Source organism: Elephas maximus, chromosome 3 (assembly GCF_024166365.1).
Source record: "Elephas maximus indicus isolate mEleMax1 chromosome 3, mEleMax1 primary haplotype, whole genome shotgun sequence".
Lineage (NCBI taxonomy): Eukaryota > Metazoa > Chordata > Mammalia > Proboscidea > Elephantidae > Elephas > Elephas maximus.
In genome coordinates this window covers 73,885,472-73,903,967 of record NC_064821.1, presented here as the reverse complement: position 1 = coordinate 73,903,967, position 18,496 = coordinate 73,885,472, and the positions used below count along the sequence as shown (strand labels likewise).

The following is an 18,496-nucleotide window of genomic DNA, read 5'->3' as shown; positions in this document are numbered from 1 at the left end:
GAGCTCACAGTGGCCAGTCTTACCTACCTCAGGGCTCCTACTGCCTTTGGAAGCAGATGCCAGGTTCCCAGAGAAAAATCTGCTGCCCTCCCCCCCAAACAAGGAAGCATGAATGGGTCCAGATCCACGTGGACATCTGAAACGGAAGAAATCTCAGGTATAGTCTCATAGGTGGAGGGCTGAGGCCAGGCAAGCTTTGGATGGATACCAAAAGGACAGTAGAGTAACCCTTGTTGATTGCTCTCTACGTCTCTGGGTGTTCTGAATGTTCAGCCTGGAAAAGGGAGACACCCCTGCTTCTGGCAGGCACCTTGTTCACTTAGAAAAGATGGGACATTGATGACCTCATTAGATGACCTCAAAGCCATGTGCAGGACCTGCAAGTGGCTAAGATACTAGAGTGGGGTGGCCAGGCATACTGGGAGAGAAGCTCAAGTGAAGGTATAATAACAACTGCAATGAAATTCCAGAAGAGGCAAATCCACAGAGATGGAAAACAGATTAGTGGTTGTCTAGGGCTGGGAGCATGGGAGGATGGGGAGTGACTGCCAATGGGTACAGGATTTCTTTTTGGAGTGATGAGTATGTTCTGGAATTAGACAGTGGTGATGGCTGCACAGTTCTGTGGATATACTAAAAAACACTGAATTGTACACTTCAAAAAGGTAAATTTTGTGGCATGTGGATTATATCTCAATTTAAAAAAAAAAAGAAGAAATTGCAGAAAAACAACCTGTAAGGCCCCCGGCAGCACTGGGGAGCACTCTAAGATCTGAACTCCTTCTTTGCCTGGCAGCTCACACAACCCAGGTGTGCAGCTGGGGACCCTGGCAACGTGAAGGAAACGTCAGGGCCCTGGGCGCTGGACATGATGGCATTCTATGGCCAACCCTGTTCTAACAGTTACTGCTGGGACAAGCAAAGTCAACCACCACGCAGTTTGCTTACTCTTAACTGCCTTGCCGAACTGCAAGGAGGGTAAGAATGCAGGGTCCCTTCAAAACCTCCCAGCCTTCCATCCCTTTGGTCTTTATCTTTGGTATGAATTTCCCAAGCTGTGTCAGATAGCTGCCCTTACTCCGGCCCAGGCCTCCGCTGGGTGTTAGATTGACACAGAGGCCACTCATCAGCTGCAGAGCTGAAGGGGGACTACTCTGATCTCCCACCTTAAGCTAACAGCTCACCCTTCCTCATGACACCAGGCATGGCGGCCTGCAAAGAGGAGAGAGAAGAGTCAGGGAAGGTGGGTGCCTGTGGGAGATGCCACACTGCAGCCGGGGCTCAAGAGAGTGGTCAGGACAGAAGCTGAGGGCAGGGGTCAGCAGTGCAGTCAGTGGAGGCATCTAGCCCCAGGCCTAGCCTAGGCTGCCTTGTAAATCAAATTGCCAGATTCCACAGGAGTATTTAAAAAAAAAAAAAAAACCTAAGTATTTATTTGCTTCATATTTACAAAGGTGGGAAGGAACCAAGCGAGACCCCAAAAACACCCCCACACCTGGCTGACCAGGCCCGATGCACTGCAGAGGAGGCAGACACGGCTGGAAGGGACAGGATTTATGTTGCATACTTGAACTACAGCAAGTGTAAGACTGGTCCTATTTACAGGGCAGAAACACTACAGGCAGAGCGCAGGGGCGGCCGAGCCGGCACCAGAGTCCTGGCCAGAGGGTGCCGCTGCTTGCCACCTCCCCGCCTCTCCTAGAGGCATCTCTGTGGCCCCACTGGGGAGCTGGGGGCAGTGGGGCCTGCTCACATGATGCTCGCCGGGGTGAAGACGGGGGCCACGCACAAGGTGTCTGTGATCTCCCAGCCACAGGACAGAGGCTTGCACATGCCTTCGGCGTCCTCGTCCTGTTCTGCAGGCAGCAGCTGCCCACGCAGCGCTTCCCTAGAGGCAAGAGAGAGGCCATGGAGGCAGCCAGCACCAGGCCTGCAGGCCTGGGGCTCCTGAGGGCCCCTGTTCAGGGAGATTCCGCCCCATGGGGCACAGGGCTCTCACCTGAGGCCCAGGAGGAGCAGAGGGAAGGCCTGCTACCCCTCCACCCCTACTGCTCTCTTCTCCCCTCTACTGCACCCCCCGAGGGAAAGGCACCCACATTTATTGAGCACTTACTACATGCCAGACACTGCCAGGTAATGTAACAGAAAAAAAAAAAAATCCTCTGAGGGAGGCATTACTATCCCCATTTTACTGATGAGGAAATTGAGGCTCAGAGGGCAGTGACCTGCCCAAGGTCACATGCCTAGTAGGCAGTAGAGCTGGGACTGACCCCAACTCTCTCCCTTCCAAAGCCCCTGAACTTCATGCTTTAGGACATGGGGAAAATCACCTCCTGCCCCCGCCCCCAAAAAGCTCTACAAACTTTCTCCTCCTTCGTACCCATGTTAGTGACAACAGCTCCACAATCGGATCAGCTGCTCCAGCCACAAGCTGGGAATCGCATTCCCATACCTGTTCCCACACCTGCCACGCCCACCTCCCCTGAACACCTTCACAGGGACCCCCTTCTCTTCATTCCCACAGCCACCACCAGCACTAGCCCCGTCTCCTGATCTGCTCTTGCCTCCTGCAGGCAACTCTCAGCACTGCCCCAGGTTTGTCTTTCCAGAAGGCAAGTCTCTGCTTTCGAACTGCTAGCAGCTCCCCTTCGTGCTCAGACGCTGTGAGATCAGCCCCTAACCGCCTCTCCTGCCTCAGCGAGGGCCATGTTTGCCCCCACACACATACCACACACACATACACCACACACGCACACACACCCGGTGCCACCCAGAAAGGCCAGGTTCTCCCACGCTTGTCCCTCTGCCTGCATCATGGCCCTGACCTGGCTGACTCCTCCCAGCCTTCAGGTCTCAGCTTCAATGATGTAATCTCAGGGAGGCCTCCTCCAAGTCCCACTGCATATTCTACTTCTTAACGATAACAAAGGTTCAATATCTGCTCCCCTGATATTCCTTAAACTTCAGCCGAGCAGGGCATATATCTTCAGTCGTCACTATGGGGATCCCAGCCCCAGGCTGGCTCATATAGTGAGCACTCACTCAGTGGGATGGGATGGATGGCAGGTGGCAGGGGTGGGGGCAGGGAGCGCTGGATTCAGTGTCAAGAGGCCTGGCTGGGCATGCTGCTTGCCCTTACTTCTGCTGGGACCTGCTTCCCTTCCCCACAAGACCCTCCTCCTCCACATAGATCCTCCCTTCCCTCCTCTCGTACTTCCAGGCCCTTGTCAGCCTGTCTGCCAACAGGTAGGCCTCCCTCTTTGCTGATCCATTCAATACCACTGCAAATCAGTAGTCAGTGTCTTTATACAGAGCCCAGTCAACCTGCTTCCTTCAAGGTGGGAGGCTCTCTAGGCCAAGCACCCTGTGTTTGAGCCTCAGTCTCCTTATCTTTAAAAATGGGTTGGTCCTGTGTCTTAAAACCCCTCAATGCCTCCCTGTTGTTGTAGTTGTCTTGTGCCATCAAGTCGATTCCAACTCATGGCGACCCCATGTATTACAGAACTGTGCTCCATAGTGTTTTCTTGGCTGTAAGATTGCCAGGTCTTTCTTCCGTGGTGCTGCGGGGTGGGTTCAAATCGCCAACCTTTCAGTTACTAGCCAAGTGTAAACCTTTGCACCAACCACCCGGGGACAATAGCTCCCCACTGCCTTCAACATCAAGTCCAATCAGGGACTTAAGTTCCGGTTTGATCCAGTCTTCCCCCACATGCCACTCCAGCCAGGCTGAATGGCAGGACCACACCTCCCATGGCCTACCTGTCCCCTGTGCCCACTAACTCCTCTTCCCCTCGGGGCTCACTTTAGGTGCCACCTCCTGAGAAGCTGCCCCAACCACCCCTCCCAGCTCACTGTTCTTCCCTCCCCAGGGACCTCACAGTCTTTACACCAATGTCTGTGTGCAGGCCTACAGCCCCCACTCACCACATCCTCTCAGATGCTCTTGTATCCCCAGTGCCCGGACCAGAACCAGGCTCTACAGAGGAACATTTTCATGAGACCCATTTGATATGGGGAATTTTTGACATGGCGATTTTAGTACATCAAAAGATCTTGTTCCCACCGATGAGTGTGACTGCCTCCCTGCAGCCTCATCCAGTGGAATTCCTGATGACATGCCAGGGTCGGGGTAAGGAAAAGTCCCCTTCATGGTGATTTTTTTTTAGGCCTTATCAAAATACCACTGGTGCCAAAATGACTGCATCAGTCTGTATGGTGCCCCGACATGGAGTAGAAACAACAGTTTGTCGAATGAATAAGTGAGAGGTGACTTTGGTCGCTGATGCCCTCTGAGGCCTAGTGTGTCCTGGTGATGCTCCTGGGAGTCCTCAAGAACCCAGCATTTAAGGCCTTCCCAACTGTTCCTGGTGTTGGGGAAGGACTCACCCACAGAGGGCCCCCTCACCACTGACCAGCCGTGTCTCTGTCTGTGATAGTGCTGACCCCACAGAGCTGTGGGTGGGTACAATAATCACCAATGCCTAACGTAAGGCCTGATGTAAGGGCCCCACAAATCTGACTTTCTCTCCACCCTGCACACCTGTTGCCTCACTGGTTCCCAGCACCAGCCTGGTGAGGCAAGCAGCATAAGTGTGGTCATGCTCATTTTCTGGATAGGAAGACTGAAGTCCAGCAAGCAGGCAAGTCTGTCCCAGGTCACAAAGCAGCCACCCAGTGGGTCAGGTCTGTCTGCATCCTCTGTCTTCCCTTAGCCCACGCAGTAGCTAGAGTGGTCTCTCTAAGACACAAATCAGACCATGTCACTCTCCTGCTTCAAGCTAGTCCACGACTTCTGTTCTTCTCAGAGTCCTTCACTTGGCCTTCAAGGTCCTTCCCAGATCTAGCCCTATCTCCCTCTCCAGTCACGACCAACCTCAGTTCCTTGAAGGCACCACGCTTATTCCCCATTCCTTCTGCTTGGACCCCCTTCCCGCCACTCCTGCCTCCTGCTAGCTAACTCCCACTCCGCTCTCAGGCTTTGGTTTAAACACTCCTTCCTCAGGGAGACAGAAACCCTGGTGGCATAGTGATTAAGAGCAACAGTTGCTAACCAAGAGGTCGGCAGTTTGAATCCTCGGAAACCCTATAGGGCAGTTCTACTCTGTCCTATAGGGCCACTATGAGTTGGACTCGACAGCAATAGGTTTTTTTTGTTTGTTTTTCCTCAGGGAGACAGGTCTGGGCCTCAGGGAGGGCGCTAAACTTCCATGGCCCCCACCCAACTGCCCAGCACAGTATTATCACGAGTGTCTATCTACTTCTCTGTGTCTCTCACTAGGCTGTGAGCAGTACAAAGGAGGCTCGGTCTCATTCATGAGCACAGCCAGGTGCCTCGCCTGGAATCAGCAGCCAAGAGCTACTTTCAAATTGGAGAACACAGATGCTGGTCTCACATCTCAGGTTTCCCTCATGGCTTCTGCCCAACCTGCCCCCTTCCCTGCACACCCCCTCCCTAGTTCCCAGCAGAGCTCTCTTACCAGGCCACACGGGACATGGCATAGGTGACACGGCAGGCCTGGGTCCCCCCGAGGAGGGAACCCACACCCACGGTGTACGCGCCCATGTTCTCAAAGACCAGCCAATCGCCTACATGTAGTTGCGGCAGCCACAGGCCCTCGGCCACACAGTCATAGCCATCAACTGCCGGACCCCACAAGCTGCTGCTGTACAGGGGCTGCTCCGTGGATGGTTTCTGCAGGAGAAAGGGATGGCCACGTTCAACTTTCCTGGGCAAACCACAGCCTTAGCACTCCCCCCCAACCAAAGGCCTCCCATGGCTCCCATAAACCAAAACATACCAAACCCAGTGCCACTGAGTCGATTCCGACTCATAGCGACCCTACTGGACAGAGTAGAACTGCCCCATAGAGTTTCCAAGGAGCGCCTGGCGGATTCGAACTGCCGACCCTTTGGTTAGCAGCCGTAGCACTTAACTACTACGCTACCAGGGTTTCCGTGGCCAACAAATAAAGACTGAGCTGGGCCTCCTAGCCTGGCATTGAAGGCCCTCCCCACCTCTTGTATTCACTGCCTCCTACACTCTGAAGCCACGCTTCCTGGTCTAGGCTCTACCCTGTACTATCTATATGACCTTGGGCAAGACACTTAACCTCCCTATGCCTTAGTTTGCTCATTTGTAAAATGGTAATAATAATAGTACCTACCTCATAGGCTTACTGAAAGGACAAAAGAGTTAGTGTATGGAGAGGTTTAGAATAGTGTCTGGCACATGATAAGGACTCCATAAGTTCACACGGTTATTATCATTGTTGTTACTGTTACCATCTCTATGCTTTGGTCTTCATGGGCATACCTGCTGCTTTCCAGACCACTGGTGTGTCCATGCCTCCACAGCCCTTCCCCAGCCCTGAAATCCAGCCTATCATCTGGGCCAAGCATGGGGGTCCCTCAACTCAAAGTCCTCCTTAGACCCTCTCATTCCATGCCAGGCCCAATAACAAGAGTCAGAAATACACAGGCAAGTTAGACTCACCCCTGCTTGGGGCTCTCAGTTGGGTAAGAGAGACCCGCCCTCCAACAGACAATCAGAGGGCGACCTGGCAGAAGTCATAGAGGACCCTATGGGGTAGACATGATCACTCTCACTTTAGGGAAACTGAAGCCCTGAGAGGTTAAGTGACTTGCCCAAAGGCACACCTTCCAGTTACATAAAAATGATCATTTTTTTCTCAAATGACTTCCAAATCTGGAAAATAAGCCTGTAATACAGACCATTTTTAGACAACCAAGGTATCAGTGCAATTTGTCATGGTGTGGGATCCTGGCAAGGGCAGGTCCTAGAAAAAGAGTCTTGACTCTGAAAGTCTATGGGGGGAAATCTTACTGTGCCCTTCGAGGCCCCGGCTCCACCTTATGCAGCACTCACTGTGTTCCAGTTACTCCAGCTGCTGTAGGCTCCCCAATAAACCCTGCTCCCCTTGCCCGCCCCAGCTGTTCCCTCTGGCCTCAAACTTGCTAATCCTATTTGTCCTTTAGATTCCAGCTAAGATGGCCTTGGGGAAGCGTTTCCTAGCAGCCCTAAGCTCCCCTGCCTTGCCTTCATAGTATTTACCCTAACCTGTAATTAAATATTTGTGAAATGCATCTCTCAGTCTCTCTTCCTTATAAAACTATACACCCCATGACCCCAGGGATCATGTCCATCTTGTTTACCCCCATCTCCTCTGTGCGTAGCATCTGGTACACAGTAGGTGCTTTTCAGAATAATAATTTTTTTAGATAAATGAATGAACGAATGGGAAATAGATGAACAATGAGAAGGAGAGATCTCAAGAGAGAAAGAAAAAAGTAGAAACAGAAGCCATCCAAAGAGACTAGGGGAGCCCTGGCGGCACAGTGGTTAAGAGCTCGTCTGCTAACCAAAAGGTCAGCAGTTTGAATCCATCAGCCACTCCTTGGAAACCCTATGGGGCAGTTGTACTCTGTCCTATAGGGTCGCTAGGAGTCAGAATTGACTCAATGGTCACAGGTTTTGTTTGTTTGTCTGTTTTTTGGTTGAAGAAACTAGGAGGCAGCAGTGGAAAAGACCAATAGAGAAAAAGCACCTTAGCCAGGAGCAGGAATCTGTAAAATCGAGAAAGAAAAGGCACAGGGTTCATAAGCAGGACTAATATTCATATATTTGAAGAAAAATTAATAACTTCTTACACTAATAAAAAAGAAAAATGTGCATGTTATTAAAATCAAGAATGAGAACTATTCTATACTCATGCATTCATTCATTCATTCCAACCAAACCTGTTACCTTTGAGTTGATTCAACTCATAGCGACCATATAGGATGAAGCAGAACTGTCCCACAGGGTTTCCAAGAGCAGCTGGTGGATTCAAACTGCCGACCTTTTGGTTAGCAGCCGAGCTCTTAACCACTGTGCCACCAGGGTTCCTTCATTCATTCACTAAATGCTTACTGAGCACCTACTATGTGCCAGGCTCTGATCTAGGAAGTGGGATGCAGCAGTGAACACAGAGAAACAAAGTCCCTGCTCTCCTGCAGCTCATGTTCCAGGAAAAGGAGACAAATATGTCCTTTTTCAAGTAACTAACATGCTCGTTTACAACCTTCTGTTAATGAGTAAAATTAATCTCACTTGCTCTCAATGATTTCCCTTAGCTCCAATCACTAAAAAACATGAAGCCAGCTTTTAAAGATTTGGAGGGGAAGGGGAAAATGCTACATAAAAGTATCCACAAGGATCCTTGAGAAAATAGGTGTTAAATATTCTTCCACAATAAAGTAGAGAGGTTATAGTAAGTTAGCATTCTCTCACTTCTTAGTAGTGGTATAAATTTTAAAAATAGGTTGGGGGAAAAAAAAAGATTTTAAAACTCCACAGGAAATAATGTAACGCTGCCCTTTTGCCATTTAAAGCCATTATTTTAAAAAAGAAACCCGCAAAATAAATATTTCAAATGCATGTAGCGACAGGCTAACATTTCTCAACTCTTGTTTACAAGTCTGATAACAGAATACACATGGACAAGCGCCTATAAAAATCTAAGACACCCAGTCTGCCACTAACCCCCCTGCAAGAGAGGGCAGGGGATCCTAGTTTACAGGTCACACCCACCACTTATTCATACCCCATCTGGGAGCTGGTGGGACAAGCTGTAGTTCCAGAATGGGGAAGTGAAACCGCCCCAGGTTCTGGAGGGAGTCAGTGGCCGAACTCTGAGTGGTCACAGACAAGGGGCTTCCCGGGCCACACCTGCTGTCCTCCTCAAAGAAGCCCAATGTGTGAACAGGTCCACAAAATAAACAAAGTCAAACATTTAAAAAGGCACATGGCCCTGATGGAGCCCTTCCGTAATACCCTAACTTTTTAAAGGATAAATCAAAAATTCCTATACTACATAAAGTGTACAAAAATACTCTAAAAGCAAAAAAAAAAAAGGATGAGACAAGGGGAGCACACGGAAAGAAAAAAAAAGGGAACAGAAACCTATGGTTAAACGCACTTGTGAAAACATAAACTCAAATCCTAAAGGAAATCTCAGCTGATCAAGCACACCTTCATATCCAAAGGGCCATCACCAATGAGCAGGTAATTTATTGTTAAAATGGAAAGCAGAGACAATAGAAGCAAAGTCAATCACTGGCTTCATCCTCATGTGGAAAACAGAGATCTACAACTCAAATTTAACTTTCCAGTGCGTGTCAAAATGGCATTCAGTAGCCTGTAGCATCTTTTTTTTTTTTTGGACTTTAGATGAAGGTTTACAGAACAAACTAGCATTCCCTTAAACAGTTAGTACACATATTGTTTTATGGCTGTAGCATCTATTCTTGATTAAAACTACAGACAGAACAAAACCCCACAATGAAGAGAGACTATTTTAAATAAAAAGTCAACATTAAGCTTAATGGAGAAGTACAAGAATGACTTCATTGCAGAACCAGAAGAAACCTTAGTAATTAACGTTCAGCCCCCTCATTTTTCAGATGAAGAAACTAGTGAAACAAAGCTCAGAGAGGTTAAGTAACTTGTCTAAGGTTACTCAGCTAGTACATGACAGAGCCAGGACTCGAACCCATGTCTTTTGACTCCAAGTCTGATGCTTTCTGTCATTCCTATTTTATATATATCATGAGAAACGCTGGCCATAGCTTTTTGGAAAAAAAGGAAACAAAAAGGCATAATACATAGAAAATGAAGAAATAAAACATGACATGGAGGATAACATGCTTGCCTACCTGGAAAATCCAAAGAAGGGTGCTTATTAGAGGAAACCAATGAGTTTCAGCATGTAAGCCAGAGTCACAGCTCAAAAACACAGCGGAAAGTTTCCACCCATGATAGTAATGAAAACATTAAACTGTTAAAATTCTTGGATGTACTTGGGGTGCAATAATATTTATTCAAAATAAATAAATAAAATCTTAATGGGAGGAATAAAATACACAAGCTCTACCCTCTCCTGGCTAGGAGAACTCAGTAAAGCAAAAAAGAATATTTATAAATATCTACTAAAAAATAATATTCGTAGAAGGTGTAAGGCATAAACTGAGTATGCCTGTACACACGTTTACTATATTTTAATAATGCCAAGTTTTTTCCAAAGTAGATACACGAGTTTCTATGTCATTTATATTTTTAGTGTCTGAGAAATCCTATAGCTCTATATCCTCAGCAATACTTGATAGGGTCAGGCTTTTACATTTTTTTCAGACTTTTAAATTTTTTATAATCTAGTAATGGCATCTCATTTTCATTTTAACTTCTGTTTTCTTCACGACCGATAAGGCTGAGCACATTTTCATTTTCTATTTGACATTCCTCTTCTATGAACTGCCTGTTGAAGTCTTTTGTCCATATTTCCATTAGGCTGTTTTTTTTCCTTATTTTCTTAAAATTACTTGTCTCTATTTCTTATTTGGAAACCCTGGTGGCATAGTGGTTAAGGGCTACTGCTGCCAACCAAAAGGCCGGCAGTTCGAATCCACCAGGCACTCCTCGGGAATGCTATGGGGCAGTTCTAATCTGTCCTACAGGGTCGCTATGAATCAGAATCAACTCAGCGGCAGTGGGTAGTAGGTAATATTTCTTATTTAAGAATTCTTCACGTATTTTGTCTACTAATCCTTTACTGGAAATCCTGGTGGCAGAATGGTTAAGAGCTCAGCTGCTAACTGAAAGGTAGGCGTTCCCTGCAAACCCTATGGGGCAGTTCTGCTCTGTCCTATAGGGTCACTGTGAGTCCTTTACCAATTATGTGTTTGAATACTTTCTCCCAGTTTATGACTGCCCCTTTATTTTAACTAATGATATTTTTTGATGAACAGAAGTTCATCCTAATATAAACAAATTTATCAGGTTTTTTTTTTCCTTTTGGGTTTGTACTTTTTACATTTTAAGATATTCTTCCCTGTTTCAAGGTCAGATATGCTCCTATACTGGTTTCTAGATGTGCTGTGTGAGACAGGGATCAATTTCATTTTTTGCATATGGGCAACCAGTTTCGCCACCACCATATACTGAATAATCCCCAATAATCTGCTTGGAAGCCCTGTCAAAAATCAAGTTCCCATATATGTGTAGGTCTTTTCTGTGCTCTCAACTATGTTCCACTGGTCTATTTTTTCATGCTGGTATCAAAACTGTTTTAATTGACCTCTATGTTAGAAGTATTCTATTGAAGGATTCTATGGGGAAAATATTAAACTATGCAGGAATCATCAAAAGAAGATGGAAGAAATACACAGAGTCACTACACCAAAAAGAATCAGCAGATATTCAACCATTCTGGGCGGTAGCACATGATCAGGAACTGACGGTAATGAAGGAGAGATCCAAGCTGCACTGAAGGCGCTGGAGAAAAACAAGGCTCCGGGAATTGACAGAATACCAATTGGGATGTTTCAACAAACAGATGCAGTGCTGGAAGTGCTCAATCCTCTAACCAAGAAATTTGGGAGACAGCTACGTTGGCCAACTGACTGGAAGAGACCCATATTTATGCCTGTTCCAAAGAAGGGTGATCCAACTGAATGCGGAAATTATCAAACAATATCATCAAGATCACGCGCAAGTAAAATTTTGCTGAAGAGCATTCGAAAGTGGTCGCAGCAGTACATCAACAGGGAACTGCCAGAAATTCAAGCTGGATTCAGAAGAGGACATGGCACCAGGGATATCATTCTGATGTCAGATGGATCTTGGCTGAAAGCAGAGAATACCAGAAAGATGTTTACCTATGTTTTATAGACTATGCAAAGGCATTCAACTGTGTGGATCGTAACAAATTATGGATACCATTACCAAGAATGTGAGTTCCAGAACACTTAATTGCACCTATGAGGAACCTGTACATAGAACAAGAGGCAGTCATTTGAACAGAACAAGGGGATACTTCATGGTGTAAAGTTGGGAAAGACGTGTGTCGGGGTTGTATCCTTTCACCATACCTATTCAATCTGTATGCTGAGCAAATAATCCGAGAAACTAGAATATCTGAAGTAGAGTGGGGCATCAAGATTGGGGGAAGATTCAAAACAACCTGTGTCATGCAGATGACACAACCTTCCTTGCTGAAAGTGAAGAGGACTTGAAGCACTTATTGATGAAGATCAAACACCATAGCCTTCAGTACGGATTACACCTCAACATAAAGAAAACAAAAATCCTCACAACTGGACCAATCAGCAACATCATGATAAATGGAAAAAAGATTGAAGTTGTCAAGGATTTCATTTTACTTGGATCCACAATCAACACCCATGGAAGCAGCAGTCAAGAAATCAAACGATGCATTGCCTTGAGCAAATCTGCTGCAAAAGACTTCTTTAAAGTGTTCAAAAGCAAAGATGTCACCTTGAAGACTAAGGTGCACCTGACCCAAGCCATGGTGTTCTCAATCGCCTCACATGCATGTGAAAGCTGGACAGTAAATAAGGAAGACCAAGAACTGACGCCTTTGAATTGTGGTATTGGCAAAGAATATTGAACATACCATGGGCTACCAAAGGAACAAACAAATCTGTCTTGGAAGAAGTACAACCAGAATGCTCCTTAGAAGTAAGGATGGCGAGACTATGTGTCACATACTTTGGACATGCTGTCAGGAGGGATCAGTCCCTGGAAAAGGACATAGTGCTTGGTAGAGGGTCAGCAAAAAAGAGGAAGACCCTCAATGAGATGGACTGACACAGTGGCTACAGCAGTGGGCTTAAGCATAACAACGTTTGTGGGGATGGCAGAGGACCAGGCAGTGTTTCATTCTGTTGTACACAGGGTCACTGTGAGTCGGAACCAACTCAATGGTACCTAACAACAACAACAACTATGGAAGATAGAGAGAACAAGTTGGACAAGGTGACTACCCTCATAGAGTCTACATACTAGTGGGAAGACAGACTAATCAATTGTTTAAAAAGATAATTAAAGATTATGATCTGTTCTAAGGAAAATAAACAGGACGACAAAATTATCTGGTGGTGGAAGGTGAGCTCACTTTAGCAAGGATGGTCTGTAAAGGTCTCCCATGAAAAGGGGACATTTGAGCTGAGACATAAAGGAAGAAAATAAGGCATTGTCTCGGGAGGGAGCAGAAGAGCATTCTGGGCAAAGCAAATGGTGAGTGCAAGGCTTAGGTGTCCCTGGAGTACAAAGGAGGCCAGTGGGGCTGCAGTCTGGTGAAAGAGGAGCGGGGTGGTAAGAGATGGGGCTGGAGAGGTGGGCAGGAGCCTCACCAGCCATGGTGAAGAGTCTGGATTTTATTCTGAGAGCAATAGGGAGCTGCTGAAGGTTATAAGCAGGGGAGGAACATGACCTCTGGATTTTTAGAAGGCCACTGTCTCAGTTATCTAGTGTTGCTTTAACAGAAATACCACAAGTGGATGGCTTTAACAAACAGAATTTATTCTCTTACAGTCTAGGAGGCTAGAGGTCCTAATTCAGGATGCCAGCTCCAGGGGAAGGCTATCTCTCTGTCCGTTCTCGAAGAAGGTCCTTTTCATCCATCTTCCCCTGGACCAGGAGCTTCTCCGCACAGAGACCCCAGGTCCGAAGGACACGCTCTTATCCTGGCACTACTTTCTTGGTGATATGAGGTCCCTGTGTCTTTCTGCTGGCTTCTTTTATATCTCAAAAGAGATTGATTTAAGAAACAATCTAATCTTGTAGATTGAGTCCTGCCTCATTAATATAACTGCTACTAACCCCATTTCATTAACATCACAGAGATAGGATTTACAACACATAGTATAATCACATCAGGTGACAAAATGGTGGACAATCACACAGTACTAGGAATCATGGACTAGCCAAGTTGACACACATTTTGGGGGAACACAATTCAATCCATGACAGCAACTTAGCCTGCTGTGTGGATATGGGCAGCAGGAAAGCTGGAGTGGATGCCAGAAGGCCAGTTAGTGTTTACTGCAGTAGCCCAGGCAGATGATGGGGGCTTGAATGGGTGGGGGAGGGGGGTGGCAAAGAAAGAATGAGATGGATTCAAAATGTATTTTGGAATTAGACTTCACAAGAATTGCAGGTGGATTGGCTATGGTAACAGAGGGAAAGCAAGAATAATGCCAATTTTTTTTAGCTTGAACAGCTGGCTGGCTGACAGTGCAATTTACTGAAGAGGGGAAGACTTGGGGAGGAAGAAGTTTTGGGTTGGAAATCAAGGGTTCAATTCTGGAGTTTCCATTAGCGGTGGTAGAATAACTTGGCAAAGAAGAGTGGCAATGGTTGCAAGACATGACAGACATAATGTCACTGAGTAATACACGTAAAAACTGTTGAACTCACAAATGTTTTGTTATATATATTTTTACCACAATTATATAAATACATATATGTATACCCAGAAAACAATTACAACCACCAAAAAGAAAACACTATGGAATTTAAAGAAAAAAAAAAAACTTGAATTTTCAAAAAAAATTCTTGAACCGATATGTTACTTTTGTAAAGCAACAGGATATAAGCTCAATATATGTAAAAAGCCACTGTATTTTAAAATAGCTCAGTTTTGAACAGTTAAATTTGAGAAGACTGTGAAATACCCAATTAGAAATGTCAAGTGGGCAGTTGGACACATGAGTCTGGAGCTCAGGGGTACAATCCAGCATAGAGATAGAAACTGGGAAGTGGCTAGGGTACAGAAGATATGTAAAGCTTCGGTCTGGAAGAGTTCACCTAGGAAGTGAATGTAAACAGAAAAGAGGATCAAGGACTGATGGCTGAGCTAGTCAACATACAGAAGGTGCACAGTGGAAGAATGGCCAGGGCAGTTAGGTGAGAGTAGTCAGAGGGATAGGCAAGGCCAGCAATATTATCACAGAAGCCAGGAGAGTCAAGGCAAAAATGAAGAGAAGGAGGATCGGCTGTGTCAAATGTCACTGCTGAGGACAAAAGAGCCACCTTTGGGCTAGCATCATGAAAGAAACTGGTGGACTTTCCAAGGCATTGTCTATGAAGTCATGGGACAGACACAAGATTGGAGCACTTCCAAGAGTGGAAAGAGCTGAGGGAGCAGGGGCAGTGAGTATAAACCACTAGGGGGAGAAGCTTGGACATGAAGGGCAGTAGTATGAAAGAAAGAGGTTGTGGGTTGAATTAAAAAAAAAAAAAATGTGTCCCCCCAAAAGCTATGCTGAAGTCCTAACCCCTTCTACCTGTGACTATGACCTTAGTTAGAAATAGGGCCTTTACAGGTATAATCAAGTTAAGACGAGCTCATACTGGATTAAGATGGGCCCTAAATCCAATGACTAGTATCTGTATAAGAAAGTCATATGGAGACACATACACGGGGAGGACACCATGTGACAACAGTGACAGAAAGTGGAGTGATGGAGCTGCAAGCCAAGGAAGGCTAAGGATTACTAGAAACCACCAGAAGCTAGGAAGAGTCAAGGAGGGATTTTTCCCTAGAGCTTTCAGAAGGAGCATGGCCCTGTCGACACCTTGACTTTAGACTTCTAGCCTCCAAAACTGCAAGAAAATTAATTTCTGTCGTTTTAAGCCATCCAGTTTGTGGTATGTAGTTATGGCAGCCCTAGAAAATTAATACAGAAGGTTGAAAAGTCCCTGGAAGAAGAGGAAACATGTATGGTGAATAAATAATGTCCAACTTCATTAGTCATCAGGGAAATACAAATCAAGACGCAGTGAGATACCATTTCACATTCATTCAATTGGGAAAAATGTTCAAGTCTGACAATACTAAGTGCTGGGAAGGAAGTAAATCCACTGAGTCTCTTAATCACTGCTGGTGGGGCTGTAAATTAGTACAACCACTTTGGAAAACAGTTAACACTATCTCATAAAGCTGAATGTTCATGTGCCCTATGCCCAGCCACCCCACTCCTTGCTCATGTACAAAAGAGACGTGGATGACAGAGACGTGAACAAGAATATTCATAACTTCAGTATTCACAGTAGCAAAAACCTGGAAACAATTCAAATGGAGAGTTGGATGAAGGATCTGCAGTGTATTCTACAACAGTGTGTTATACAGTAGTTGAATGAATATACCCTAGCAACATGCAGCAGTAGACTCTTAGACTATGGTATTTAATGGAAAAAAAAAATGGCTGCATATATCACAATACCCTTTTTATAAAGCAAAATAAAGCATCACCACATGTAGATACATTTTAGGAATATATTTGGATATAATAAAACTACACAAAAGAAGGGAGCAAGGGCATGATAAACACATGATTCAAGACAGTGGTCACTTTGCATTGGGGGGAGACGGGGATAAAGTGGTAAGATGATAAGGATTCTTGTTACACAAAAAAATGAACAAAATATTTTTATTGGAAAAAAAATATATCAACCCACAAAATCTAACTACCTAGTCTCAAAGAAATATAGGACACAATGAAACATGTTCAATAACACCAAAGGGAAATCCAGGAAATTCATCAATCTGAAAAACCCAGAGTGTAGAAAATTCTACAGGAAAAGCAACTCAGCTTCTTCAACAAATAAAATGCCAATAATAATACTAATAGGTTAAGCAGTAGACCTTCTCTAGCTCCTGAGTTCAGCAAATCAACTATAAAGAACATTCATGAAACAGCAGGGATATTTGAACACCAGCTAGATAATCGTAGATACTATAGAGTTGTTAATTTTTTTTTACCTGATAATACTATTGTGGTTGTATTTTAAAAGTCCTTATCTTTTAGGACTATATACTAAAATATTTTTTGAAAAAAATTAAATAAAAATTGTTCTTTACTTTTCTCTTGATACTGTTGTAGCTTGTGTACAAGTCACACAGACGTGCACACACATACATCTACATACCCAAGTCTTTTTACCCAACAAGGTTGTACTTCCGAGGCACAGACCATTCTTACTCACCTATTATCCTCTGCAAGCCTAAGCACAGGGCTTTGCGTATTGAGGGTACTCAATAAATATTTCTTGAACTTAAGGAAAAAAAAAAGAGGGCCAAGCATGATCCAAAGATGGGAAGTATGCTTTGAACCAAGGATTATATTTAATACAACCTTTTACACCTGATGTCAAAAAATAAAGTCCCCGGTTTCTAAGTCAATTGGCAAAATAATTCTATTATGAAAACATTCTGCATCCCACTTTGAAAGGTGGCGTCTGGGGTCTTAAATGCTAACAAGCGGCCATCTAAGATGCATCAGTTGGTCTCAACCCACCTGGAGCAAAGGAAAATGAAGAACACCAAGGTCACACGACAACTAAGAGCCCAAGAGACAGAAAGGGCCACATGAACCAGAGACCTACATCATCCTGAGACCAGAAGAACTAGTTGGTGCCCGGCCACAATCGATGACTGCCCTGACAGGGAGCACAACAGAGAACTCCTGAGGGAGCAGGAGATCAGTGGGATGCAGACCCCAAATTCTCATAAAAAGACCATACTTAATGGTCTGACTGCGACTAGAGGAATCCCGGTGGCCATGGTCCCCAGACCTTCTGTCGGCACAGGAGAGGAACCATCCCCGAAGACAACTCATCAGACATGAAAGGGACTGGTCAGTGGGTGGGAGAGAGATGCTGATGAAGAGTGAGCTAATTAAATCAGGTGGACACTTGAGAGTGTGTTGGCAACTCTTGTCTGGAGGGGGAATGGGAAGATAGAGAGAGAGGGAAGCTGGCAAAATTGTCGCGAAACGAGAGACTGAAAGGGCTGACTCAATAGGGGGAGAGCAAGTGGGAGAAGGGAGTAAGATGTATGTAAACTTACATGTGACAGACTGATTGGATTTGTAAATGTTCACTTGAAGCTTAATAAAAGTTAATTTAAAAAATAAATAAATAAATAAAGTCCCCGGGAGCAAATAGCAGGGGTATAAAGCTGCCACAGCCACCAGCGAGGGGGACCTTCCTTGGGGAAGAAGGTGCAGACACCCAGGCCAGGCTGAGTCCCTCTGACACACTCCAAGCATAACTGTAGCTAATTTATATTATGTGTGTTGTCATCAGACTACACAGGCCCTATGCTGGATCCAGCCACATGACCGGGCTCGGGGAGTGTTTGACAACCTGAAGGAAGAAGCTCAACACTGCCCAGAGGAAGAATGGCACAGATCGCAAAGTGGGTCAGTAAGACCCCGGTGCCCAAGTCAGCAATATCATATCAACTAGAGATTAGTCAAAACAGAAACTCTGGAAAAACTGGCTACCACTATTGAACGCTCTGAACAGGATCACAATAGAAGGTCCCAGTTAGAGTGGGAAAAAACGTAGAACAAAACTCAAATTCATAAAAAAGACCAGATTTATTGGTCCAAGAGAAGGCAGAGGAACCTCCAAGACTATGGCCCTTAGATACCCTTCTAACCTGGAACTGAATCCATTCCTGGAGATCACCTTTCAGCCAAATGCTAAACAGGCCAATAAAATAAACGGTAACACCCATGAGGAACGTTCTCCTTAGAACAATCACCTATGAGACCAAAAGGGCAACATCTGCCCAAAAGCACAGATGAGAAGGCAGGAAGGGGCAGAAAAACCAGACGAACGGAAATAGGG

The 18,496-nt window shown here is 45.4% G+C and overlaps 1 protein-coding gene across 4 annotated transcripts in view; it reads right to left on the bottom strand.

Moving 5' to 3' along the window:
* Positions 1-1,445: 1,445 nt before the first annotated feature.
* Positions 1,446-18,496, bottom strand: part of AZIN2 (antizyme inhibitor 2) — a 35,066-nt gene continuing 18,015 nt past the window's right edge. For all 4 annotated transcript variants that reach the window (XM_049878673.1, XM_049878670.1, XM_049878671.1 and 1 more), the window contains 2 exons: positions 5,478-5,692; positions 1,446-1,888 (listed from right to left, as the gene is read on the bottom strand). In XM_049878673.1, the coding sequence (XP_049734630.1) occupies positions 1,750-1,888; positions 5,478-5,692 (354 nt within the window). In that variant the 3' untranslated portion in view covers positions 1,446-1,749. The remainder of the gene's footprint in view (positions 1,889-5,477; positions 5,693-18,496) is intronic.